Source organism: Oncorhynchus mykiss, chromosome 1 (assembly GCF_013265735.2).
Source record: "Oncorhynchus mykiss isolate Arlee chromosome 1, USDA_OmykA_1.1, whole genome shotgun sequence".
Lineage (NCBI taxonomy): Eukaryota > Metazoa > Chordata > Actinopteri > Salmoniformes > Salmonidae > Oncorhynchus > Oncorhynchus mykiss.
In genome coordinates this window covers 39,763,540-39,790,233 of record NC_048565.1, presented here as the reverse complement: position 1 = coordinate 39,790,233, position 26,694 = coordinate 39,763,540, and the positions used below count along the sequence as shown (strand labels likewise).

The following is a 26,694-nucleotide window of genomic DNA, read 5'->3' as shown; positions in this document are numbered from 1 at the left end:
GATGGTGCTCCGTGGAATGTTCAAAGTTTCAGATATTTTTTTATAACCCAACCCTGATCTGTACTTCTCCACAACTTTGTCCCTGACCTGTTTGGACAGCTCCTTGGTCTTGATGGTGCCGCTTGCTTGGTGGTGCCCCTTGCTTAGTGGTGTTGCATACTCTGGGGCCTTTCAAAAAAGGTGTATATATACAGAGATCATGTGACCCTTAGATTGCACACAAGTGGACTTTATTTAACTAATTATGTGACTTCTGAAGGTAATTGGTTGCACCAGATCGTATTTATGGGATTCATAGCAAAGTGGATGAATACATATGCACAAACCACTTTTCTCCTTTTTGTGAATTTTCTTTAACTTATTTTTTTCATTTCACTTCACCAATTTGGACCATTTTCTGCATGTCAATTATGACATCGAAATAAAAATATTTTTAAATTAAAGGTTGTAATGCAACAAAATAGGAAAAACGCCAAGGGGGATGAATACTTTGCAAGGCACATACATTACAACTCAGAGGCACAGAGCGTTTGTTCTGGGGTTTGTGGGATGAAAAGTAAAATCCTCTTCTCTGGTTTAAAAATGAATAACAATAAGCTGTTAAGGAAGCCTTTGTCATATCATATGACCTCTGGGTATGCCGCAGCAGAGATACCAATGTCGTGTGGAGGTGAAAAGAGGGGAAACATGGGACAGGGAGCAAGGATACTTCAGGTGCCTAGGGGGTAGGGCAAAAGGTTGTTTCTGGCCAGTACCAGAAATGTGTGGGACAGTGTGGAGGTGATTTGGGATTGTGAAGCTGTGTACAGTAGAGAGAGATTCTACAGGGGTAGTAAATATGGGGCTTTTCTGTGTGTAAGCATTTCAGGGTTCTATAGGGGAAAGATATACATACATGAGTGATAATTAAGACCAAGAGTTTTGCCTAACCACATAACCTGATCAGGAAAAAACAACGGCCTTAGTTATAGGTTACAACTAGATTCACAAATGTTTTCCAGGTGCGGTCAACACTCGGGATGTGTGTACGGGGTCTAGGTAAGCCTGTGTCTGTCTGCCTCATCAGGATGTCCAGGACTGCATGTTGCGCAGCATGGCCTCAAAGCGCTCCATGTCGGGGGCATAGGCGTGGGCCAGCCGGTCCGTCAGGCGGCTGTAAAGGCTGAACGACTTGAGCTCTAGCCAGATGAAGCCGAAGTGGTCTTCGTCGAACAGGACAAACAGGCCCGGTGTGCGCTCCGGACTTGTGAAGCCGTGGCCTGCAATCAGGCCTGTTCCGTAGAAGCTGAAATCAATGAAAAAACAAATAAATTAAACATGATTTCTTGTTGCGTAGCATACGGTGCCTTCAGAAAGTATTCACACCACTTGCCTTTTTCCACATTTTACTGTTACAGCCGGAAATTAAAATGGATTACATTTAGATTTTTTCCCACTGGTTTACACACAATACCCCATAATGTCAAAGTGGAATAAATTGTTGCCAAATTGGCCTCCCCAGTGGTGCAGCAGTCTAAGGCACTGCATCGCAGTGCTATAGTTGGACGAAGAGTTTTTCTTTAATGAGTCGGACAGGAAGGATATACTCCAAACACCCGTACAGGCCCTCATCCCTGTATTGGCAGGATAGAACAGTAGCCTCTGGTGAGACACAGAGCAGGGGCCTAGGCATATTTGTAAACAAAAGCTGGTGCACAATATCTAAGGAAGTCTTAAGTTCTTGCTCACCTGAGGTAGAGTATCTCATGATAAGCTGTAGACCACGCTATCTACCTAGAGTTCTCAACTTCGTAGCTTTCTATTTACCAACACAAACCGATGCTAACACTCAGACCGCACTCAATGAGCGGTATACGGCCATATGGAAAACGCACATCCAGAGGCGGCGCTCCTAGTGGCCGTGGACATTAATGCAGGGAAACTTAAATCAGTTTTGCCTCATTTCTATCAGCATGTCGAATGTGCAACCAGACGGGGGAGGGAAAAAAAAAAAAAAAAACAACAACCTCTAGACCACCTTTGCTCCACACACCGAGACGCATACAAAACTTTCCCTCACCCTCCATTTGGCAAATCTGACCATAATTCTATCCTCCCGGTTCCTGCTTAAAAGCAAAAATTAAAGCAAGAAGTACCAGTGACTCAGTCTATAAAAAAAAAAAGTGGTCAGATGAGGCAGATGCTAAACTACAGGACATTTTTGCTAGCACAGATTTGAATAGGTTCCGGGATTCTTCTGATGGCATTGAGGAGTATACCACATCAGTCACTGGTTAAATCAATAAGTGCATTGATGACGTCGTCCCCACAGTGACTGTACGTATATACCCTATTCAGAAGCCATGGATTACAGACAACATTCGCACTGAGCAAAAGGGTAGAGTTGCCGCTTTCAAGGAGCGAGACTCTAACCTGGAAGCTTATAAGAAATCCCACTATGCCCTCTGACGAACTATCAAACAGGCAAAGCGTCAATACAGGACTAAGATCGAATCATACTACACCGGCTCCAATGCACATCAGATGTGGCAGGGCTTGCAAACTATTACCGAATACAAAAAGGAAGCACAGCTGAGAACTGCCCAGTGACAAGAGCCTACCAAACGAGCTAAATAACTTCTATGCTCGCTTCAAGGAAAGTAACACAGCTGATGCATAAGAGCATCAGCTGTTCTGGGCGACTGTGTGATCACTCTCTACACAGCCGATGTGAGTAAGACCTTTAAATAGGTCAACATTCTCAAGTTCACAGGGCCAGACGGATTACCAGGACTTGTACTCCGAACATACGCTGACCAACTGGCAAGTGTCTTCACTGACATTTTCAACCTCTCCCTGTCCGAGTCTCTAATACCAACATGTTTCAAGCAGACCACCATAGTGCCTGTGCCCAAGAACACTAATGGGGTATTGTGTGTTGATGGGTGAGAAAAAAATATATCTATTTTGAATTCAGGTTGTAACAACAAAATGTGGGTATGAATACTTTCTGAAGGTACTTTGGATGGTGTATCACATGCTGTGATCCAATGATTCAGTTGGCCGGAGTGTTGTGCTTGTAACACATGAATTTTGTGATTTCCACATGCACTGAACACATGCATAAACTAAGTCCATTTGGAGAAAAGTGTCTGATAAATTACCATTTTATTATATTATGCAGCTACATTTTCCTGGCACTCTTGGCTATATGAGGATGTGTGAATAACAACCTGAACAGGTGTGATATAAATGGTCTCACCACATCTTGCAGGTTCGGGGGTAAACCTCATTGCGGGTCATGACCCCCAGAGGCAGGACGAAAGGCTGGGCCTCTGAGGAAGCGCTGCTGCTACTGGGCCCAGGCTGGGGGCTCTCTGACTGGGCTTCCATAGCCGACTCCAGCCCCGCTGCCCCAGCACCACCAGCCACAGCCCCCTCTGAAGCAGCTCCCTGGGGGGCCACGTCTGGGTTCTGCACCTCCCGCTGCGCCTCTTCGTGCATCCCCAGCACCAGGCGAGACAGCTCTTCTATGCTGCGCTGGTGCACCAGGTCCGGCAGGCACACAGGCCGGTTCAGGTCCACGTCAAGCGTTAGCTGGCCTGCTGGGACATTGGGGTCCCCCTGGGAAAGAGGAGAAAGGGCAGGGAAATGTTCAGTAGGCACAACATGGGGAAAACATTTTGAAAGGAAAGAGGTACTACCCAAACGTGTAATAAGGAATTTTGTTTTCAATTTCAAAATGTCTTCATGCCAACTGAACAGATCACACTGAAGATTTTGTTAAATACACAATGGAAGATGTAGGCCACCTGTAATATAGTGTTCTGCCCACATAACTCAATGTCAACCAACTACTTTAAGGATTAAATAAAATAAACATTAGGGAGAAGGTTGGAGTTGGAAACAGTAGGGTGGAAGCAATAGGGTTGAGGGACTGACAGTAAGCTTGGTGGCCCTGGCGCAGGGCCCATGAAAGCTGAGCATGACGATCTCCAGGCCGTGGCTGCCATAGGTGCCTTTAAACAGGCCCGGCTGCAGCAGGTCCGAGGGCATCCGGGGGGGGAGGTAGATCCGCCGGTACGTCAGGCAGTTACTGTCAGAACACAGCATCATCAACATTCATGAAGCCAATTACATAAAACAGATTTATATGAACCTCTTAAAAAAGGAATACAATATCACTGAATGAAAAATGAATTAATGGGGTACGTGTCAAGTCACCTAGCGACCCATCCCTTAAAGCATTATAAGGACACATTGAGGAAAATGTATGTACATTACAATTAATTCATAGCCTCCAGCTAGATATTACTTTAGGTCTTTCACTGACCAGAGTAAACAAATAAAAGAAAAGGAACAATAGTGGCAAAAATGTAAATAAATTGTCGAAAACAGTAGATGTAATATGGAAGACCTACTCACATTGGCTGGTATACTGTCATAAGGAAGACCTACTCGTATTGGCTGGTATACTGTCATAAGGAAGACCTACTCGTATTGGCTTGTGTAGATGAACTTCATAAGAATGAGCTCCTGCATATGCTCATGGAAGATGTCCTCCAGTGTCCTCCCCCACTCCTCCTCCAGCCATGTGCGGAACTCCTGCCAACAGATCAAAATCCCACGGTTACGCCCATTTACCGATGTGCCTCATTTACCGATTGAAATCTGAACGACTTGATTCAACACAAATCTTAGACAAGGCAACAAGGCAAAGATCTTAACGATTACCCATAACATGTTGCAGCCACCACTATGCTTGAAAATATGCAGTGGTACTCAGTAATGTGTTTTAGTGGATTTACCCCAAGCACAACATTGTATTCAGAGGAAACGTTAATTGCTTTGCCACATTTCTTAAATGTTACTTTAGTGCCTTGTTGCATACAATATTTATGTTTTGATTGTGTTCGCTAAGGCAAGACACATCATTCACCCAGGTTTTGTCAAAATCGGACCAGTGCCGTCTGAGATATCGCGTGACTAATGTACGAACGAACGGAGACAGATCCACAGTCCCCTCCCTGAGTTCATGAGGGACAACAGCAAACTTCCAGTATGATCGGAACATTGAGGTTGTGTGTTTGTAAAAAGTGCTATACTATGTGATTTATTGATTCAATGTTCAATTAATACATTTATTTTACAAATGCATAGTTGCCTCAGCCATATGATAACAATATAAAAAGTGTTGTGAAGTGACAAGAGACCCCTCTCGCTCCTCCTCACCTCCTGCCTCCCCCCTGGCATGCGGTGATGATCTGTCTGGTTGCACTTAGTCGAGAACTCATCCTTCTTCCCAGTCTGGAAATAAGAAAAGACATTGCAGCTTTTATCACAAAGCCATGGAAGATGTGTGTCATCAGCTAGGCCAATGGCTGACAGATATAGCCAAACTCTCGCTCTCTCCTGGGGGAGTTCACCAAGGTTTTATGACTTAACAACCGGATCGTAAATACCTGGCAGAAACTCTACCTTTGGCTCTACAGTATTAAGAATGGAATGTCTGAGTGTTACATAGACTCTTGCCAAATAACTTAAACATCAAACATGGAACACTGAAACAATATACTTCAACATCCAAATCTAGGTAATGATGAGAAATGGAATATGGAACATTCATGTCTATTTTGTGAGGTCATTAAAATGATCAGAAAGACTGTATAACAAGAACTAGACACCCTCATAGATACAGTTCAGGTTTGCATTTAAATGTTGTATAAAATAAATGATTAAGTATAAGAATACTTGAAGATAAAATGTGATTTTAGCCTTCGAAGTTAGATAATTGTTTTTCATATAAACTTTTGCCAAGTCAGTAACCACGCCCACGTGAGCACAGACTTCGTGTCAACATACTGGAATGACCCCTTTATATCCAAGCTTAAAAGAACTAATAAAAGTTACATTAGACCAGAGAACGTCAAGACGTGGTCCACACGTCAAAATGGTTGGAATTTAAATACAGACCAGACAATGTGGAGCGGTGGCTACATGGCTTACAAATGGTTTAAAACTACAACACCAGAAAATGGTAAGACCCTCTGAAACTCTCAAGTGAAGAAGATAAAGATCACACTGGAACATTCAGTCTACAGCTGTTTAAGTACTGGTAGTCTAGTAAACTCGACCAAAGACCACCGCGTGTGTAACAGCTGGAGTATCCATTCAATTTCCTCTCACCACCATAGGTATCTCCGAAGGATCCATTCTAATATCAATTTGAAACGGACACTCTTAAGATAAAGAAGCCTACTACAACTACAAAGGACATTGTGACCTCTGGTGGACAAACCAGTCTTACATCCCTCGAACTATTCGCCAAAGGGTGCTAAATATCCATATTTACAGTCAGCGTATTTTCCAAATGTATGTACGATAAGTCCACTACTTTCTCTCTCCCACTCTTTCCCCACCCACTTTCCATTGTGTAACAAGCCATCATATCGGGTTAGTCCACTAGGGACTTTTCATTGCATTATGTTAGTAATTAATATAGCCTTCACCGAGTGGTTGTTTATGCAATTCTGTGTGATTATTTAGTTAATTATTTATTTCCTAAGCCATTTTGTATATCGCTGATTCATCACTTAGGCTAGGGTTCGTGCAGATATCCAAGAATTTTGCGACGTTCAGAATGAGACTGATGAGGTAACAATACATTAATAAGTGACTTATCTATAGACAAATATATCTTATAATTGAGTAATAATTAAACATACTCAATTAGTATTTGATAAATAGCAGTCATCACATTAATGATAGTCCCGTCACAGGGGACTACGTCACCACACAGTGAGTGCACTGCTTACACCTAAAAGGTAGAACAATAGTAGTGAACATGACTATTTAAGCACAATAATCACATAATTATCTCCCTTACTATACAAAAGTAGTTAACTGGAATGGACTTCCTGTGAGTTAACGTTAAGTCCTCTATTTAGGGGAATTTGAGCAGATCTGGACAGGTTCCGACCAACATTTTTTATTACAGAGCGCTTTGTGTACTTCGCAACATCAATTTCTGTGCACCATTGTCCTGCTTCACATGCTACTATCTGCTCTCATCTGAAATGCAGTACGTGAAATCTGACACCTCATTTGCATAGTGAGCGACAAGTCACATTTTCTGGCCCATCCAGACAAAGGATCGAATTTCTCTGGCTTGTAAACCTTGCAGCTCCGCTTACAATACAGCATATGGAATGGGAGACTAGCGATTGCAGCAAACGCAGTCTCCTCTCGCTGTGATGTTCTCGGACGGATTTAGAATTGAAACAAAACCCCTTTCTCTTGGTCCCAGAAGAACAAAATCACCTTGTGCTTACAGCCATAGCCACAGGAAGAAGGGGTGTTTACATTTGTATATCTATATATACACACAGTTCAAGTTGGAAGTTCACAGACACCTTAGCCAAATACATTTAAAGTCAATGTTCACAATTCCTGACATTTAATCCTAGTTTTAGGATCACCACTTTATTTTAAGAATGTGAAATGTCAGAATAATATTAGAGAGAAGGATTTATTTCAGCTTTTATTTCTTTCATCACATTCCCAGTGGGTCAGACGTTTACATTCATACACTCAATTAGTATTTGGAAGCATTGCCTTTAAATTGTTTAACTTGGATCAAACGTTTTGGGTAGCCTTCCACAAGCTTCCCACAATAAGTTGGGTGAATTTTGGCCCATTCCTCCTGACAGAGCTGGTGTAACTGAGCTCTGAGACAGAGCTGTAACTGAGCTCCTGACAGAGCTGGAGTCAGGTTTGTAGGCCTCCTTGCTCGCACACGCCTTTTCAATTCTGCCCACATATTTTCTATGGGATTAAGGTCAGGGCTTTGTGATGGCCACTCCAATACCTTGACTTTGTTGTCCTTAAGCCATTTTCTACAACTTTGGAAGTATGCTTGGGGTCATTGTCAATTTGGAAGACCCATTTGCGACCAAGCTTTAACTTCCTCCAAACAGAACGATGGTCATTATGGCCAAACGGTTCTATTTTTGTGTCATCAGACAAGAGGACATTTCTCCAAAAAGTACGATCTTTGTCCCCATGTGCAGTTGCAAACCTTGGTCTGGCTTTTTTATGGCGGTTTTGGAGCAGTGGCTTCTTCCTTGCTGAGCGGCCATTCAGGTTATGTCGATATAGGACTCGTTTTTCTGTGGATATACATACTTCTGTAACTGTTTCCTCCAGCATTTTCACAAGGTCCTTTGCTGGGATTGATTTGCACTTTTCACACCAAAGTACGTTCATCTATAGGAGAGAGAACGCGTCTCCTTCCTGAGCGGTGTGATGGCTATGTGGTCACATGGTGCTTGTACTTGCGAACTATTGTTTGTACAGATGAACGTGGTACCGTCAGGCATTTGTAAATTGCTCCCAAGGATGAACCAGACTTGTGGAGGTCTACACATTTTTTTCTGAGGTCTTGGCTGAGTTCTTTTGATTTTCCCATGATGTCAAGCAAAGAGGCACTGAGTTTGATGGTAGGCCTTGAAATACATCCACAGGTACACCTCCAATTGACTCAAATTATGTCAATTAGCCTATCAGAGGCTTCTAAAGCCACAACGTAATTTTCTGGAATTTTCCAAGCTGTTTAAAGGCACAGTCAACTTTGTGTATGTAAACTTCTGACATACTGGAATTGCGATACAGTGAATTATAAGTGAAATAATCTGTCTGTAAACAATTGTTGGAAAAATTACTTGTGTCATGCACAAAGCAGATGTCCTAACCGACTTGCCAAAACTATAGTTTGTTAACAAGAAATTTGTGGAGTGGTTGAAAAACGAGTTTTAATGACTCCAACCAAAGTGTATGTAAACTTCCGACTTCAATTGTATGTATATATCTACTCATTCAAGAATTTCTTTATTTCAACTATTTTCTACATTGTAGAATAACAGTGAAGACAAACTATGAAATCATGTAATAACCAAAAAACGTGTTAAACAAATCAAATATATTTAGATTTTTCAAAGTAGTCACACTTTACCTTGATGACAGCTTTCTATACTCTTGGCATTCTCTCAACTAGCTTTACCTGGAATGTTTTTACAACTGTCTTGAAGGAGTCCCCACATATGCTGAGTACTTGTTGGCTGCTTTTCCTTCACTCTGCGGTCCAACTCATCACAAACCATCTCAATTGGGTTGAGGTCGGGTGATTGTGGAGGCCAGGTCAACTGATACAGCACTCCATTACTCTACTTTTTGGTCAAATAGCCCAAGGGTGTGTTTTGGGTCATTGTTGAAAAACCAGAAGTATACCACCCTGCATCCCACTGTTGGCTTGCTTCTGAAGCTAAGCAGGGTTGGTCCTGGTCAGTCCCTGGATGGGAGACCAGACACTGCAGGAAGTGGTGTTGGAGGGCTAATAGGAGTCACTATTTCCTCTGGTCTAAAAATATATATAACTATATTATGTTTTGAAAAATATATTTTTTCACAAATTTTGTGCACTGGGCCTTTAATAGTATTACCGGACCGACATACCGTAGACGTCTGTAGCGCGGGCAAACATTTTTTTCAGCATCTCCGCTTTGGCAAAAAAGGTAGTTGCATAATTAAGAACAGTATCTATCAGGATTCAATAGTTGGAAATGTAGGAGTTGTTGCCCTGTCCTTTTCTCTGCGATTGTCATTCTAATGGAATTTCAGAAAGAACAAAACAGTCCTCAAACATTCAAATCAAAAAGGTGAAAAGTTATGGGCAAAGACACAACATCTACATTAAATTAAATATTTATCTTGATCAAATAACATGGAAAACAAGCACTTTTTGTGCAGTATTAATTTACCATCCTTACAAACTACTACTGCGATGTTAGCTAGGGTTGTGGGTTCGATTCCCACGTGGGACCAGCCCGAAAAAGTATGCACTCACTACTGTAAGTTGCTCTGGATAAGAGTGTCTACTAAAATGGAAAAGGGATGAATAGACCATTTCAGTTCCCATCGAAATAAGTTGCATTTACAAAGTATTTCAAGAAACTGAAAAACATATCAAGCAAGTATTTTTATATTCACACAAGTATTATCAGATTAACTGTTTTGTATAGATAATTATCAGACTCAAGTTACAAATGCTGGTAAACACTCCAATACATTTAGTTTACATTTTTTCACAAAAGTAGTGCACTGGGCCTTTACTAGTCCTGTATTAGCAGACCAATATAGGACGTCTTCATTGCGGGCAATTGTGTTTATATATAGCCCTACTCCACCACTTTTGTTGGACAGGAAAAAAATAATATATGATTTTTCATATTTGTACTGTGTACTTCACACCTCAGGTATATTTATTTTGACCAGAAAGGCGATATTTTAATCTTTTTGACACTATAAGTATTACTAGGTATTGTTTATGGCCCTCATTATAAATAATTAATTTGGGGGGTGTCTATTTAGGCAAATCGACAATTTGACATATTTAAACAGGTTAAAGATGCACTACGCAGAAATCGCTCTGCCATTTCCTGGTTGCTAAAATTCTAATAGTTTGCTTACTTTCAGTTTGTGACAAATCAAACAAGTATAGTGTAGAGAATCATTGTACCAATCTAAACCGCAGAAGAAAAAAGATTATACAACCAAATATATTGTATTTTCAGCTGTTTGAAGCTGGTGTTCAAAAACGAAAATAAGACGCAAAAACTAAACTGAAGAACAGGACTTATAGAAATAGTGTACATAGAACAGATCTACCGCTCCTTAGACTTGCTTTCAATGAGAATTATAGATTTATAACTCACATTTCTATGTCAGGTCGCCCAAAAAGTTACATATTGCAGCTTTAAGGAGGGATCACAGAATGCCATCCAGGTCAAGAGGAGCAATCAGCCAATCATTATTCTCATTAAAAAGAACTGCAGGTGGCAGAAAAATAAATAAATCACAAACATTAGCTTTACTGTCCGTTCAGAACACAACAGAAGAAAAAAAATGGACTCACTTGGATGTCCCCCTTGTGAGGGCCCTTGTGTCCGTACATGCACTCTACCGCCACCTTGTTGCTCTCCCACATGTGGATGCGGAAGAGTGGCCGCCTCCTCATGGGATCCTCGACCCGAGGGTCGTGGGGGGGCAGGTACATCCAGCCAATGATGAACAGCCCGTCAACCTGGAGAGGGATGCGTGGTGGTAGCGGAGTAAAGGGAGAGAGAAAAGTCATCCCCTGACACAAGTAACATGTTTTGATGGGAAAATAGACACATTTTTGTCCCCCTCTACAACCATGTGTGCTGAACAATTTAAAGACTGAAAATGTTTAAATGTGATAAAGAGGGGACACAACTGTGTAGGTGTGTGTGTGTGTGTGTGTGTAAACACACTAATTGCGTACCACCACGTTGAGCAGCCCTCCGTACGGGCCTATGTCAGGCTGCCAAAGACCCAGGATGTGTCTGTATGGGTGCAGCACTGCAACACAACAGTGCAACAAAGGGTTAATACACCAAAACAGTGGTGAACCGTTCAAATCGCAGGACATCACAGCAATACATAAGAGTTTGGACTGAGAAACTGATGACAACTCAACAGAGCATATCACCGTGGTGGAGGTCTGGCCTCACTTCAAGGACAGCAGATATGGAGGGGGCATATCGTTATTGTACTCTACGCACGCACATGTGAAGTTATATCCAAGTGCATGAAAAAAACTTAAGAGTGTATAATGTCAGAGTAAACAGGGAGCGGTCACTGTAAGCACTAACCATGTTGACTAGCATGCTAAATGCGCACATTCATTTTCCAGTACCATTCCTAGTAGTCAGACGTCCGAGTTAAGGTAAGGAGCAAAGTGCAGATTCACCCCTTCAAAACCACGTCACACAGTCGGTGAGCACATGGTATTTGTCGCAACTGGCTACAACACAGGAGTCAGTCACACACTAGCATGTTAAAAGCCACACGCGTGTTGAGCCAGTCAGGTCAGGCATGTGCTGCAGTACATACAGTGCCTGTACACGTCCCTGTAGTCCATGTGCTCGTAGTCCGGTAGGAGCTTCATAAAGCGGCCAGACTTCACCCGAGGGTTCACACCTGGACAGGTACACCACAACAGTGGGCAGACTAATCAAGTTTCAAGTTTTAAAATGTCACATTCACAAGTACAGTGAAATGCCTTTCTTGCAAACGCTAAACCCAGCAATCAATATCAATGTAGTACAACAACAAAAACATAAGGTAGAACAAAAACACACAAGAAATAAAAATACGAGAAAGTAAGCTAAAGTGCCTTCAGAAAGTATTCACACCCCTTTACTTTTTCTACATTTGGTTGTGTTACAGCCTGAATTTAAAATGGATTCAATTGAGATTTTGTGTCACTGGCCTACACAAAATACCCCATAAAGTCAAAGTGGAATTTTGTTTGTAGAAGACTTGTGGTTGTATCCTTATTGACTCGACCTGCCAGCTTTTCATTTTTTATTAATTTTGAGTAAAAATGTACATAATAATTTGCATGGACTCATTCTGTCTTCAATCATAGTGGTTAACATGATTGTTTTAGGACTACCCCATCTCTGTACCCCACACATACAGATAATTGTATGGTCCCTCAATCCAGTGGTTCATTTCAAGCACAGATTCAACCACAAAGAACAGGGAAGTGTTTTAATGCCTGGCAAAGGGCCTCGATTGGTAGATGTGTAAATATAAACAGACACTGAATATCCATTTGTAGTGCTTTTTGGAGGTCGGTTCGATTATTTTAAAATAATCACGGTTTTGGTTTCGATTAAAATGTTGTCTACATTAATTGTATTATGAAATAAAGACGCTACAATGCCCACAATAGTGAAATGTAATTGCCAAAACATTGAAACTATTCCATTGCCTATGTCAGGTCTACATTGGGTAGACAGAGGTCGACCGATTAGGATTTTTCAACGTCGAAAGCTGGTGGTTCCTTTTAACATGAGTTTTCAATATTCCCAGGTAAGAAGTTAGGTTGTAATTATTATAGGAATTACAGGACTATTTCTATTTCTCTCTATACGATTTGTATTTCATATACCTTTGACTATTGGATGTTCTTATAGGCACTTTAGTATTGCCAGTGTAACAGTATAGCTTCCGTCCCTCTCCTCACTCCTACATGGGCTCGAACCAGGAACACAACGACAACAGCCACCCTCGAAGCTGCGTTACCCATGCAGAGCAAGGGGAACAACTACTCCAAGTCTCAGAGCGAGTTATGTTTGAAACGCTATTAGCGCGCACCCCGGTAACTAGCTAGCCATTTCACATCTGTTACACCAGCCTAATCTCGGGAGTTGATAGGCTTGAAGTCATAAACAGCGCAATGCTTGAAGCACAGCGAAGAGCTGCTGGCAAAACGCACTAAAGTGCTGTTTGAATGAATGCTTACGAGCCTGCTGCTGCCTGCCACCGCTCAGTCAGACTGCTCAATCAAATCATAGACTTAATTATAACATAATAACACACAGAAATACGAGCCTTAGGTCATTAATATGGTTGAATCCCGGAAACTATCATCTCGAAAACAAAACATTTATTATTTCAGTGAAATACAGAACCGTTCCGCATTTTATCTAACGGGTGGCATCCATATGACACAAATTCACCTGGTTAATATTGCCTGCTAACCTGGATTTCTTTTAGCTAAATATGCAGGTTTAAAAATATATACTTGTGTATTGATTTTAAGAAAGGCATTGATGTTTATGGTTAGGTACACGTTGGAGCAACGACAGTCCTTTTTCGCGAATGCGCACCGCATCGATTATATGCAACGCAGGACACACTAAATAAACTAGTAATATCATGAACCATGTGTAGTTATAACTAGTGATTATGATTGATTGATTGATTGTTTTTTTATAAGATAAATTTAATGCTAGCTAGCAACTTACCTTGGCTTCTTACTGCATTCGCGTAACAGGCAGTCTCCTCGTGAGGCAGGTGGTTAGAGCATTGGACTAGTAAACCATAAGGTTGCAAGATTGAATCCCCGAGCTGACAAGGTAAAAATCTGTCGTTCTGCCCCTGAACAAGGCAGTTAACCCACCGTTCCTAGGCTGTCATTGAAAATAAAAATGTGTTCTTAACTGACTTGCCTAGTTAAATAAAGGTGTTAAAAAAAATAAAAAAATACAAAAATCGGCGTCCAAAAATACCGATTTCCGATTGTTATGAAAACTTGAAAATCGGCCCTAATTAATCTGCCATTTCAATTAATCGGTCGACCTCTAGTAGACATCAGAAAAACAGGAAATTACTATGAAATGAAAAATGTTTCAGTTGTGTATATTACTTTGTTTCTATTTTATTACTTAATTTGTTTTCATTCCATAAAGTAATCCTCTCTGCTCAGGCAGTAGCAGTCAGGCCATCTAACATTGTGTTCCCCATACTGTAATGTCTTTAGTTATCCTATTTTTATTGAACAAATATTTAAATGCAACAATGTCAAAGATTTGATTGAGTTACAATTCATAAAGAAATCAGTCAATTGACAGACCCCATTAGACCCTAATCTATGGATTTCACCTGACTGGGCATACAGATACGCATCTGTTGGTCACAGATACTTTTTTTGTGTCTATATATGGTATATGTGGACAACCCTTCAAATTAGTGGATTCTACTATTTCAGCCACACCGTTGCTAGCAGGTGTATAAAATCAAGCACACAGTCTTGCAATTTCCATAGTCAAATATTGGCAGTAGAATGGCCTTCCTAAAGAGCTGTGACTTTCAACATGGCATTGTCATAGGATGCCACCTTTCCAACTAGTCAGTTCATCACATGTCTGCCCTGCTAGAGCTGCCCCAGTCAACTGTAGGTGCTGTTATTGTGAAGTGGAAACGTCTAGGAGACACAATGGCTCAGCTGAGAAGTGGTAGGTCACACAAGCTCACAGAACGGGACCGCTGAGTGCTGGAGCACGTAGCGTGTAAAAATTGTCTGTCCTCAGTTGCAACACTCACTGAACTGTTCGTCGGGAACTATATGAAATGGTTTTCCATGGCCGAGCAGCCGCACACAAGCCTAAGATCACCTTGTGCAATGCCATGTGTTGGCTGGAGTGGTGTAAAGCTCACCGCCATTGGACTCTGGAGCAATGGAAATGCGTTCTCTGGAGGGATGAATCACGATTCATCATCTGGGACTCCGACAGACAAATCTGGGTTTGGCGGATGCCAAGAGAACGCTACCTGCCCCAATGCACAGTGCCAACTGTAAAGTTTGTTGGAGGAGAAATAATGGTCTGGGGCTGTTTTTCATGGTTCAGGCTCCTTCCAGTGAAAGGAAATGAACGCTACAGCATACAATGACATTCTAGACAATTCTGTGCTTCCAACTTTGTGGCAACAGTTTGGGGACAGCCGTTTCCTGTTTCAGTATGACAATGCCCCCCGGGCTCATTACAGAAATGGTTTGTCGAGATCGGTGTGGAAGAACTTGACTGGCCTGCACAGAGCCCTGACCTCTGCCCCATCGAACACTCAAGCTGCACCTGTGTAATGATCATGCGGTTTAATCAGATTCTTGATATGCTACAACTGGCAGGTGGATGGATTACCTCGGCAATGGGGAAATGCTCACCAACAGGGACGTAAACAAATTTGTGCACAGAATTTGAGATAAATAATATTTGTGCGTATGGAACATTTCTGGGATCTTTTATTTCATCTCATGAAACCAAAACTTTACATGTTGCATTTATATTTTTGTTCAGTGTAGCTAGCCTGCCTAAGTATGATGCAAAGCTGTATGACAAAATAATTTTACTATTTCTTCTAGAGTAGAGAAGGTATACTTTCACGGTCCCTCTCGTCATTGTGTTGTGTACATTCCTCCCTCAACGCGGTCTGTGTGTATCTAACCTAACTTTGCGGGCGTAAAAGTGTCTCCATCCAGAGGTCTGTATACAATGATGAGATGCTCATGTCTATGCCCTAACAATGGGGGCCGTTGTTCGAAAGGCGGGAAGGCAAGCGACAAGTTTAGGTCAAAAATAAAGCCAAAGAAACGCATTGGTCTTATTTAGAACAGACTGTGGCGACAGCAAAACCTCTCGCTTCACCTCTGATCCGTCAGCCATAAAAAAAAAAAGTTTTAAAAAGGTGCAATGGATTATAGTCATTGTAGTTAATTACCACATTTCTGCACTGAACTAGGTTGAATATTAATTTAATGAAACCTACAACTCAGCGTCCCACAGTTCTTGACTTGATTCCTCCAATTTGTCTTATGAATGATTTTGTCTCTAGAGAAAATGAGTGTTGGGCTGACAAAAAAATGAAAAAACTAAATGGAATTCAAGTATTGAACAGACTTCGGTCAATTAGTTGTTTAATAATCGAAAATTTGGTTAATCGCTCAGCACTACCTTTGAGCATGGTGAAGTTATTAATTAGGCATTGAATGGTGTATCCCAATCACTACAAAGATGCAGGTGCTTTCATAACTCAGTTGCCTGCGAGGAAGGAAACAGCTCAGGGATTTCCCTATATGGCCAATCATGATTTTAAAACCGTTACAGATTTGAATGGTTGTGATTCGAAAAAACTGCAGATGGCTCCACAACATTGTAGTTGCTCTCTAATTGACATTGTAAAAGGAGGAAGTCAAATCCAATCAAATATCAACATATCACATCACCACCACATCACCACTCTTCCTATTTTCAAGCATGGTGGTGGCATGCAGAGTTCAGGATAAAAAGAAAAACGGAATACATCTAAGCACAGGCAAAATCCTAGAGGAAAACCTGGTTAAGTCTGTATTCCAACAGACACTGGGTGACAAATTCACATTTCAACAGTACAATAAGCTAAAACACAATGCTAAATCTACATTGGAGTTACTTACCAAGATGACATTGAATGTTCCTGAGTGGCCTAGTTACAGTTTGGACCTAAATCATCTTGAAAATCTATGGCAAGACTTGAAAATGGCTTTCTAGCAAAGATCAACAACGAACTTGACAGAGCTTGAAGAATTTTTAAAAGAATGTGCAAATATTGTACAATCGATGTGTGCTAAGATCTTAATGAGTTACCCAAAGACTCAGATGTAATCGATGCCAAAGGTGTTTCTAACATGTATCATCTCAGGGGGTGAATACTTATCGAATCTATATAGTTTCATTTTTCATAATATTTTATAAAATGTTTGAATTTTTCTTCCACTGTGACAGAGTATTTTCTGTAGATCGACCAAAAATAACAAATCAATTTTTGCAGGGATACTGGAGTGATAGAGGTACAGTTGAAGGCGGAAGTTTAAGGTTGGCGTCATTAGAACTCATTTTTCAACCACTCCACAAATTTCTTGTTAAGAAACCATAGTTTTGGCAAGTCGGTTAGGACATCTACTTTGTGCATGACAAGTAATTTTTCCAACAATTGATTACAGACAGATTACTTCACTGTATCACAATTCCAGTGGGTCAGAAGTTTATATACACTAAGTTGACTGTGCCTTTAAACAGCTTTGAAATTCCAGAAAATTATGTCATGGCTTTAGAAGCTTCTGATAGGCTAATTGACATCATTTGAGTCAATTGGAGGTGTACCTGTGAATGTATTTCAATGCCTACCTTCAAACTCAGTGCCTCTTTGTTTGACAACATGGGAAAATCAAAAGAAATCAGCCAAGACCTCCACAAGTCTGGATCATCCATGGGAGCAATTTCCAAATGCCTGAAAGTACCACATTCAGCTGTACAAACAATAGTACGCAAGTATAAACTCCATGGGACCACGCAGCCACCATGCCGCTCAGGAAGGAGACGTGTTCTGTCTCCTAGATATGAACGTACCTTGGTGTGAAAAGTGCAAATCAATCCCAGAACAGCAGCAAAGGACCTTGTGAAGATGCTGGAGGAAACAGGTACAAAAGTATCCATATCCACAGTAAAACGAGTCCTATATCGACAAAACCTGAATGGCCGCTCAGCAAGGAAGAAGTCACTGCTCCAAAACCGCCATAAAAAAGCCAGACTATGGTTTGCAACTGCACATGGGGACAAAGATCGTACTTTTCTGAGAAATGTACTCTGGTCTGATGAAACAAAAATAGAACTGTTTGGCCATAATGACCATCGTTATGTTTGGAGGAAAAAGGGTGTGGAAGCATCATGTTTTGGGGGTGCTTTGCTGCAGGAGGGACTGGTGCACTTCAATTATATGGATATATTGAAGCGACATCTCAAGCGATCGGTCAGGAAGTTAAAGCTTGGTCACAAATGGGTCTTCCAAATGGACAATGACCCCAAGCATACTTTCAAAGGTGTGGCAAAATGGCTTAAGGACATCAAAGTCAAGGTATTGGAGTGGCCATCACAAAGCCCTGACCGCAGTCCTATATCCTAGCATGTGCGAGCAAGGAGGCCTAACAACCTGACTCAGTTACACCAGCTCTGTCAGGAGGAATGGGCCAAAATTCACCCAACTTACTGTGGGAAGCTTGTGGAAGGCTACCCGAAACGTTTGACCCCAGTTAAACAATTTAAAGGCAATGCTACCAAATACTAATGGAGTGTATGTAAACTTCTGACCCACTGGGAATGTGATGAAAGAAATAAAAAAAATGAAATAAATCATCATCAATTTTTATGAGGATTAAATGTCAGGAATTGTGAAAAACTGACTTTAAATGTATTTGGCTAAGGTATGTAAACTTCCGACTTCAACTGTAGATAAAGTGCATACGTAAAATATTCAGACCCCTTTTTTTTCCACATTTTGTTACAGCCTTATTATAAAATATCTTAAAATATTTTTGTATTTCGATCTTGTCTCATCGCTGCAACTCCAATGGGCTCGGGAGGCGAAGGTCGAGTCATGCGTCCTCCGAAACATGACCCGGCAAACCACACTTCTTAACACCCACCCGCTTAACCTGGAAGACAGCCAACCAATGTGTCGGAGAAAACATTGTTCACCTGATGACCGAGGTCAGCCTGCAGGCGCCCGGGCCTGTCACAAGGAGTTACTAGAGCGCGATGACCCAAGTAAAACCCCCCCGGCCAAACCCTCCTGTAACCCAGACAACGGACCAATTCTGCAATGCACTATGGGACTCCCAATCACGGCCGGTTGTGAAACAGCCCGGGAGCGAACCAGGGTCTGAAGTGAAGCCTCTATGACTGCGAAGCAGTGCCTTAGACCGCTGGCCACTTGGGAGCTCCCCTTTACGTTACACCCTTATTCTATAATTGATCAAATATTTACAATCTACATACCCCAATCAAAATACCCCATAATGACAAAACAAAAACAGGGTTTAAAATATTTTGGCAAATATATTAAAAATACAAAACTGAAATATCACATTTACATAAGTATTCAGACCCTTCACTCAGTACTTTGTTGAAGCACCTTTGGCAGCGATTACTGCCTTGAGTCTTCTTAGCTATGACGCCACACCTGTATTTGGGCAGTTTCTCCCATTCTTCTCCGCAGATCCTCTCAAGCTCTGTCAGGTTGGATGGAGAGTGTCGCTGCACAGCTATTTTCAGGTCTCCCCAGAGATGTTCGATCAGGTTCAAGTCCAGGCTCTGTCTGGGCCACTCAAGGACATTCAGAGACTTGTCCTGAAGCTACTTCTGTGTTTTCTGGCTGTGTGCTTAGGGTCATTGTGAACCTTTGCCCCAGTCTGAGGTCCTGAGCACTCTAGAGCAGGTTTTCATCAAGGATCTCTATGTACATTGCTCCACTCATCTTTCCTCGATCCTGACCAGTCTCCCAGTCTCTTTCCCGCTGAATAACATCCACACAACAGGATGCTAACACCACCATGCTTCACTGTAGGGATGGTGCACGGTTTCCTCCAGACATGATGCTTAGCATTCAGGCCAACGAGTTCAATCTTGGTTTCATCAGACCAGAGAATTTTGTTTCTCATGGTCTGAGTGTCCATTAGGTGCCTTTTGGCAAACTCGAAGCGAGCTGTCATGTATCTTTTACTGAGGAGTGACTTCCATCTGGTCACTCTACCATAAAGGCCTGATTGGTGGAGTGCTTCAGAGATGGTTGTCCTTCTGAATGGTTCTCCACACTCAATGTGTTTGGGGACCTTCAGTGATGCTGACATTTTTTGGTATCCTTCCCCAGATCTGTGCCTCGACACAATCCTATCTTAGAGCTCTACGGACAAATTATTTTAACCTCATGGCTTGATTTTTAGTCTGACATGCACTGTCAAATGTGGGACCTTACATAGACAGGTGTGTGCCTTTCCAAATAATGTCCGTGTGACCCCCCCCCCTTAAGTCCACGATCAGCTCCTTGGTCTAACTGATGTTGAGGTAATTTGAGTGGGTCTAGGGTGTCTGGGATAATGGAGTTGATGTGTCCCATAACCTGCCTTTCATAGCAGCTAGTCATTGTGGCATGAGTCTGTTCGAGTGTCATTTCTGTATCTGTCGGTCCGGTGTCTGTCCATATAGTCTGTCTGGGTATGGCAGGTTGGTTCTAGTGGTGACTACAACTAGAACCAACCCAACCTAGAACCAACCTAGCCCCAAACCTGATAGCATCAACTTCATGACACAAAAACAAAGTAAGCACAATCTCTCCACCACGAAGAGCAATTTCCCACAAGCCATCTTGAGGTTACCCCTACAGTAGCAAACAACTGAGTTAATCCCCAAAGTGTCAAAGGCAAGAAAATGCCTCAAAGGGTACTATTGCTAACTACTGGAAAGTGTTTAACAGCAGCCTCTGTCCAAATGAGGTTGAGGCTAGTCAAGATGCTGGAATTTAGAGGATGAAACAGAGTCATCGATGATTTGCAGAAAGTGACAGTATGTGGTATTATTCCCAGACCTTCAATGCACAAGTGATACTAGTGTGACTTGGTTCAATTAGCCAATGTAAAGATGCCCATTGTTGTCTATGGCCCAGAGTTTTTTCTGATCAGGTCAGGAAAAACTCTTGGTCCTGATAATAAATGTTTGATGTTTTCAGAAAGAGAGAGACTCACGTTTGGCATAGAGCTCCCGACTGGACACACCCACCACCTCCATCTTGCGCAGGTCCTCCCTCATTCCAAACTCTTTGGGAGAGAGACAGAGACCGACAGACAGGCATGTGACAATGAAAACCAAGGCAAATTGTGACAGTAGCCTAGTCATCAAAGCTATGTGTGCTTTAGCAAACTCCACCAGCATGACAACAAAATACAGGAGTTGGCATGACAATAAAAGCATGATACATGATGGCATGACAATAAAAGCACATTCAGATCTGGCCGCCTAGGCTTACAGTGCCTTGCGAAAGTATTCGGCCCCCTTGAACTTTGCGACCTTTTGCCACATTTCAGGCTTCAAACATAAAGATATAAAACTGTATTTTTTTGTGAAGAATCAACAACAAGTGGGACACAATCATGAAGTGGAACGACATTTATTGGATATTTCTAACTTTTTTAACAAATCAAAAACTGAAAAATTGGGCGTGCAAAATTATTCAGCCCCTTTACATTCAGTGCAGCAAACTCTCCCCAGAAGGTCAGTGAGGATCTCTGAATGATCCAATGTTGACCTAAATGACTAATGATGATAAATACAATCTACCTGTGTGTAATCAAGTCTCCGTATGAATGCACCTGCACTGTGATAGTCTCAGAGGTCCGTTAAAAGCGCAGAGAGCATCATGAAGAACAAGGAATACACCAGGCAGGTCCGAAATACTGTTGTGAAGAAGTTTAAAGCCGGATTTGGATACAAAAATATTTCCCAAGCTTTAAACATCCCAAGGAGCACTGTGCAAGCGATAATATTGAAATGGAAGGAGTATCAGACCACTGCAAATCTACCAAGACCTGGCCGTCCCTCTAAACTTTCAGCTCATACAAGGAGAAGACTGATCAGAGATGCAGACAAGAGGCCCATGATCACTCTGGATGAACTGCAGAGATCTACAGCTGAGGTGGGAGACTCTGTCCATAGGACAACAATCAGTCGTATATTGCACAAATCTGGCCTTTATGGAAGAGTGGCAAGAAGAAAGCCATTTCTTAAAGATATCCATAAAAAGTGTCGTTTAAAGTTTGCCACAAGCCACCTGGGAGACACACCAAACATGTGGAAGAAGGTGCTCTGGTCAGATGAAACCAAAATTGAACTTTTTGGCAACAATGCAAAACGTTGTTTGGCGTAAAAGCAACACAGCTGAACACACCATCCCCACTGTCAAACATGGTGGTGGCAGCATCATGGTTTGGGCCTGCTTTTCTTCAGCAGGGACAGGGAAGATGGTTAAAATTGATGGGAAGATGGATGGAGCCAAATACAGGACCATTCTGGAAGAAAACCTGATGGAGTCTGCAAAAGACCTGAGACTGGGACGGAGATTTGTCTTCCAACGAGACAATGATCCAAAACATAAAGCAAAATCTACAATGGAATGGTTCAAAAATAAACATATCCAGGTGTTAGAATGGCCAAGTCAAAGTCCAGACCTGAATCCAATCGAGAATCTGTGGAAAGAACTGAAAACTGCTATTCACAAATGCTCTCCATCCAACCTCACTGAGCTCGAGCTGTTTTGCAAGGAGGAATGGGAAAACATTTCAGTCTCTCGATGTGCAAAACTGATAGAGACATACCCCAAGAGACTTACAGCTGTAATCGCAGCAAAAGGTGGCGCTACAAAGTATTAACTTAAGGGTGCTGAATAATTTTGCACGCCCAATTTTTCAGTTTTTGATATGTTAAAAAAGTTTGAAATATCCAATAAATATTGTTCCACTTCATGATTGTGTCCCACTTGTTGTTGATTCTTCACAAAAAAATACAGTTTTATATCTTTATGTTTGAAGCCTGAAATGTGGCAAAAGGTCGCAAAGTTCAAGGGGGCCGAATACTTTCGCAAGGCAAAGGGGTCCTAAAATTAAAAGCCAAATGATCCACAGTTTGACCATTTTAACATAATTCCAAATGTCAGCTTTTTCAGAATTTCAGAAAATGAGTTTACATTTCTTTTTAAATCCTTGGTCCTTCAAATTAAAACAAAATCAAGTTGGTGGTGTATTTAATATATATTGGTGGTGTATTTAATATATATTGGTGGTGTATTTAATATATATTGGTGGTGTATTTAATTTATTTGGTGGTGTATTTAATATATATTGGTGGTGTATTTAATATATATTGGTGGTGTATTTAATATATATTGGTGGTGTATTTAATATATATTGGTGGTGTATTTAATATATATTGGTGGTGTATTTAATATATATTGGTGGTGTATTTAATTTATTTGGTGGTGTATTTAATATATATTGGTGGTGTATTTAATATATATTGGTGGTGTATTTAATATAGGCAATCTCAATAAATAAAAAATACATCAAATGTGAAAAAGGGGCCATGGGGAAACAAGGATGGGAAACCATGCTATAGACTAACCTGTGGACCAAATACTGTCAATTAATTCCCGTATGATAAAACGTCACATTTCGCATAGGACATGATAGCAGCGAATTAATGATTCTTCTATCTGAAATGACAATGAGCGATCACTATTATTTACCCTCCGTGCATCGCCTTCTCCAGATGGTTTCCGTGTTGAGAATTTGCCTGAATTTCTTGCAGACGAGGGCCAGGTTTGGTAACTCCGTGCCCGGGAGAGATGAGAATACTTCCACTAAAATCTCTGGGGGCAGATCCAACAGGGACTGCGGGTTCGGTGGTACGGTGCTTGCACTGTCAGCAGTGGCTTCAGCAGCGGCTTCATGGGCCACGCTCGGCCCTGCCGCAGCAGAGTTTTCCGGGCCTCCGGTGACGGATTGTGTCTCACCCACAATCCGCTCCCCTTCCTCCTCGTCCATATCGGAGTCGCTTCCCTGATCCTGTTGATTATGCCGCTGACGCCGCCTGCACCTCCGAGACTGACCCACTCCGCAGAGCCTGGCACACACAGCCATCCGCAGTAGTCACCAAAGGGATAACATTACAACAGAATGTTTAGTTATACAAATCTGTGACATTACTGCACCACAACAACTGCAGTATCGACAATCTCCCTGTCCAAGCGAGCCTGGGCGGAAACACGTGACACAAAGTCAACGTGTTCTTCTTCGTCTTCGGTATAATGGCGTTCGCAACAATTATAGGTGCATTCCGCCATCTACTGTACAGGTTGTTAATAAAGATGCGAAAGGGAAGAAATGCGGGATTAAATTATAATAATATATATAGAAAAAAGAATCCATACAAACTACCCATAACATTTTAATTCAACTAAATCAGCCTGCTTTTCTATTCCAATCAGGTCCCAACACAGGCTCAGAAAGATCCGTTCGATGGGGGGACATTTCCTGGTGACAGTAGTCCTTGCTCTAGATGGATAAAAACCTGTTTTGGCATGGACATTGTCATTGAGGGAATCCACTATTTTAAAGTAGTCAACTGGGTGGGCCTCCTATCGCTGAAGGAAGGATCACATGATACCATTTGGGATATCAGGAGGGATCAGCCAATGAATTATACTCAATTTGAATGGCCCTCCAACTGGTAATTACTAGTGGCAAGGCCGGTCCTCCCATTAGGCAAGATTCACACTTGAATTTTGTGAGTCATTTTGGCAATTGGTTCCTCCAGCGCCCCTAATCGGCTACTACATTGCCGGCAGCTCATAGCAATTGATGCAGTTCCCACCCCCTTCCCATTCCTGCTTCTCCGAAGTTCACTCCCACTATCCTTGGTAGCGATGGTGATATGTGTGTGTGTTTTTGGGATTATCCAATTGTGAAACATTGATCAAAATGAATCTGCCAATTAAACTATTGTATTGTTTTTAAATGTTTGTGTGAGGTAGACGATTAGTGATTAAGGCAGTAGCCTAACCTAGTCTGTTAACGTTAGCTAGCTACCAGTGGAAATTATTTCAGCTAAAAGTAATCTATAGAGAATGAAATGCTAAAATATACAGACCACAAATTCCAAATTGGCTATACTCAAACTCTTTAACATCATCCTCAGTTCTGGCATCTTCCTCAATATTTGGAACCAAGGACTGATCACCCCAAACCACAAAAGTGGAAACAAATTTGACCCCAATAACTACTGTGGGATATGCGTCCTCTGCATTATCATTAACCGCAGACTCGTACATTTCCTCAGCGAAAACAATGTACTGAGCAAATGTCAAATGGGCTTTTTACCAAATTACCGTACAACACACCACCACGTATTCACCCTGCACACCTTAATTGACAAACAAACAAACCAAAACAAAGGCAAAGTCTTCTCATGCTTTGTTGATTTCAAAAAAGCTTTTGACTCAATTTGGCACAAGGGCCTGCTATACAAATTGATGGAAAGTGGTGTTGAGAGAAAAACAAACAACATTATAAAATCCATGTACACAAACAACAAGTGTGCTGTTAAAATGGGCAAAAAACACATACATTTCTTTCCACGGAGCCGGGGGGTGAGAAAGGGATGCAGCTTAAGCCCCACCCTATTAACTAATTGGCGAGGGCACTAGAACAGACTGCAGCACCCGGCCTCACCCTACTAGAATCTGAAATCAAATGTCTGTTTGCTGATGATATGGTGCTTCTGTCCCCAACCAAGGAGGGCCTACAACAGCACCTACATCGTCTGCACAGAGTCCTGACACTAAATCTCAGTAAGACATAAATAATGGTGTTCCAAAAAAGGTCCAGTTCCCAGGACCATGAATACAAATTTCATCTAGACACTTGCCCTAGAACACACAAAAAACTAGACATACCTTGGCCTAAACATCAGCGTCACATGTAACTTCCACAAAGCTGTGAACGATCTGAGAGAAAAGGCAAGAAGGGCCTTCTATATCATCAAAAGGAACATACAATTCGACATACCAATTAGGATCTGGTTAAAAATACTTGAATCAGTTACAAAACCCATTGCCCTTTATGGTTGTGAGGTCTGTTGTCTGCTCACCAACCAAGAATTCACAAAATGGGACAAACACCAAACTGAGACTCTGCATACAGTATTCTGCAAAAATATCCTCTGCGTACAACGTAAAACACAAAATAATACAGAATTAGGCCGACACCCGCTAATGATCAAAATCCAGAAAAGAGCTGTTAAATTCTACAACCACCTAGAAGGAGGCAATTCCCAAACCTTCCATAACAAAGCCATCACCTACAGTGAAATAAACCTGGAGAAGAGCCCCCTAAGCAAGCTAGTCCTAGGGCCCTGTCCACAAACACAAACAGACCCCACAGAGCCTCAGGACAGCAACACAATTAGTCCCAACCAAATCATTAGAAAACAAAAAGATAATTACTAGACACATTGGAAAGAATTTACAGAAAAAAGACCAAACTAGAATACTATTTGGCCCTAAACAGAGAGTACACAGTGGGAGAGGAAATCTTTGACTATGTAGAGACTCAGTGAGCATAGCCTTGCTATTGGGAAAGGCCTCCGAAGGCAGACCTGGCTCTCAAGAGAAGAAAAGGCTATGTGCACACTTCCCACAAAATGAGATGGAAACTGAGCTGCACTTCCTAACCTCCTACCATTTTTATATTAGAGACACATATTTCCCTCAGAAAGAATTAGAAAACAAATCCAATTTTGATAAACTCCCTTATCTATTGGGTGAAATACCACGGTGTGTAATCACAGCAGCAAGATTTGTGACCTGTTGCCTCAAGAAAAAGGCAACCAGTGAAGAACAAACACCATTGTAAATTAAACTTATGTTTAT

The 26,694-nt window shown here is 41.6% G+C and overlaps 1 protein-coding gene across 2 annotated transcripts; it reads right to left on the bottom strand.

Moving 5' to 3' along the window:
* Positions 1 to 187: 187 nt before the first annotated feature.
* fbxo31 (F-box protein 31) lies at positions 188 to 24,046 on the bottom strand. 2 transcript variants are annotated; one of them, XM_036977330.1, is made up of 10 exons: positions 23,512 to 24,046; positions 20,960 to 21,031; positions 11,950 to 12,036; positions 11,339 to 11,415; positions 10,949 to 11,116; positions 5,212 to 5,286; positions 4,475 to 4,584; positions 3,922 to 4,075; positions 3,242 to 3,603; positions 188 to 1,285 (listed from the first exon to the last, which is right to left on the bottom strand). In XM_036977330.1, exons 1-10 carry the CDS (start codon positions 23,903 to 23,905, stop codon positions 1,063 to 1,065), a joined length of 1,722 nt encoding a protein of 573 aa, XP_036833225.1. In that variant the 5' UTR covers positions 23,906 to 24,046; the 3' UTR covers positions 188 to 1,062. The 2 variants fall into 2 exon arrangements, with proteins under 2 accessions (XP_036833225.1, XP_036833232.1); XM_036977337.1 differs by lacking the exon at positions 11,950 to 12,036 and having other exon boundaries at positions 23,512 to 24,045.
* Between the last annotated feature and the right edge of the window lie 2,648 nt (positions 24,047 to 26,694).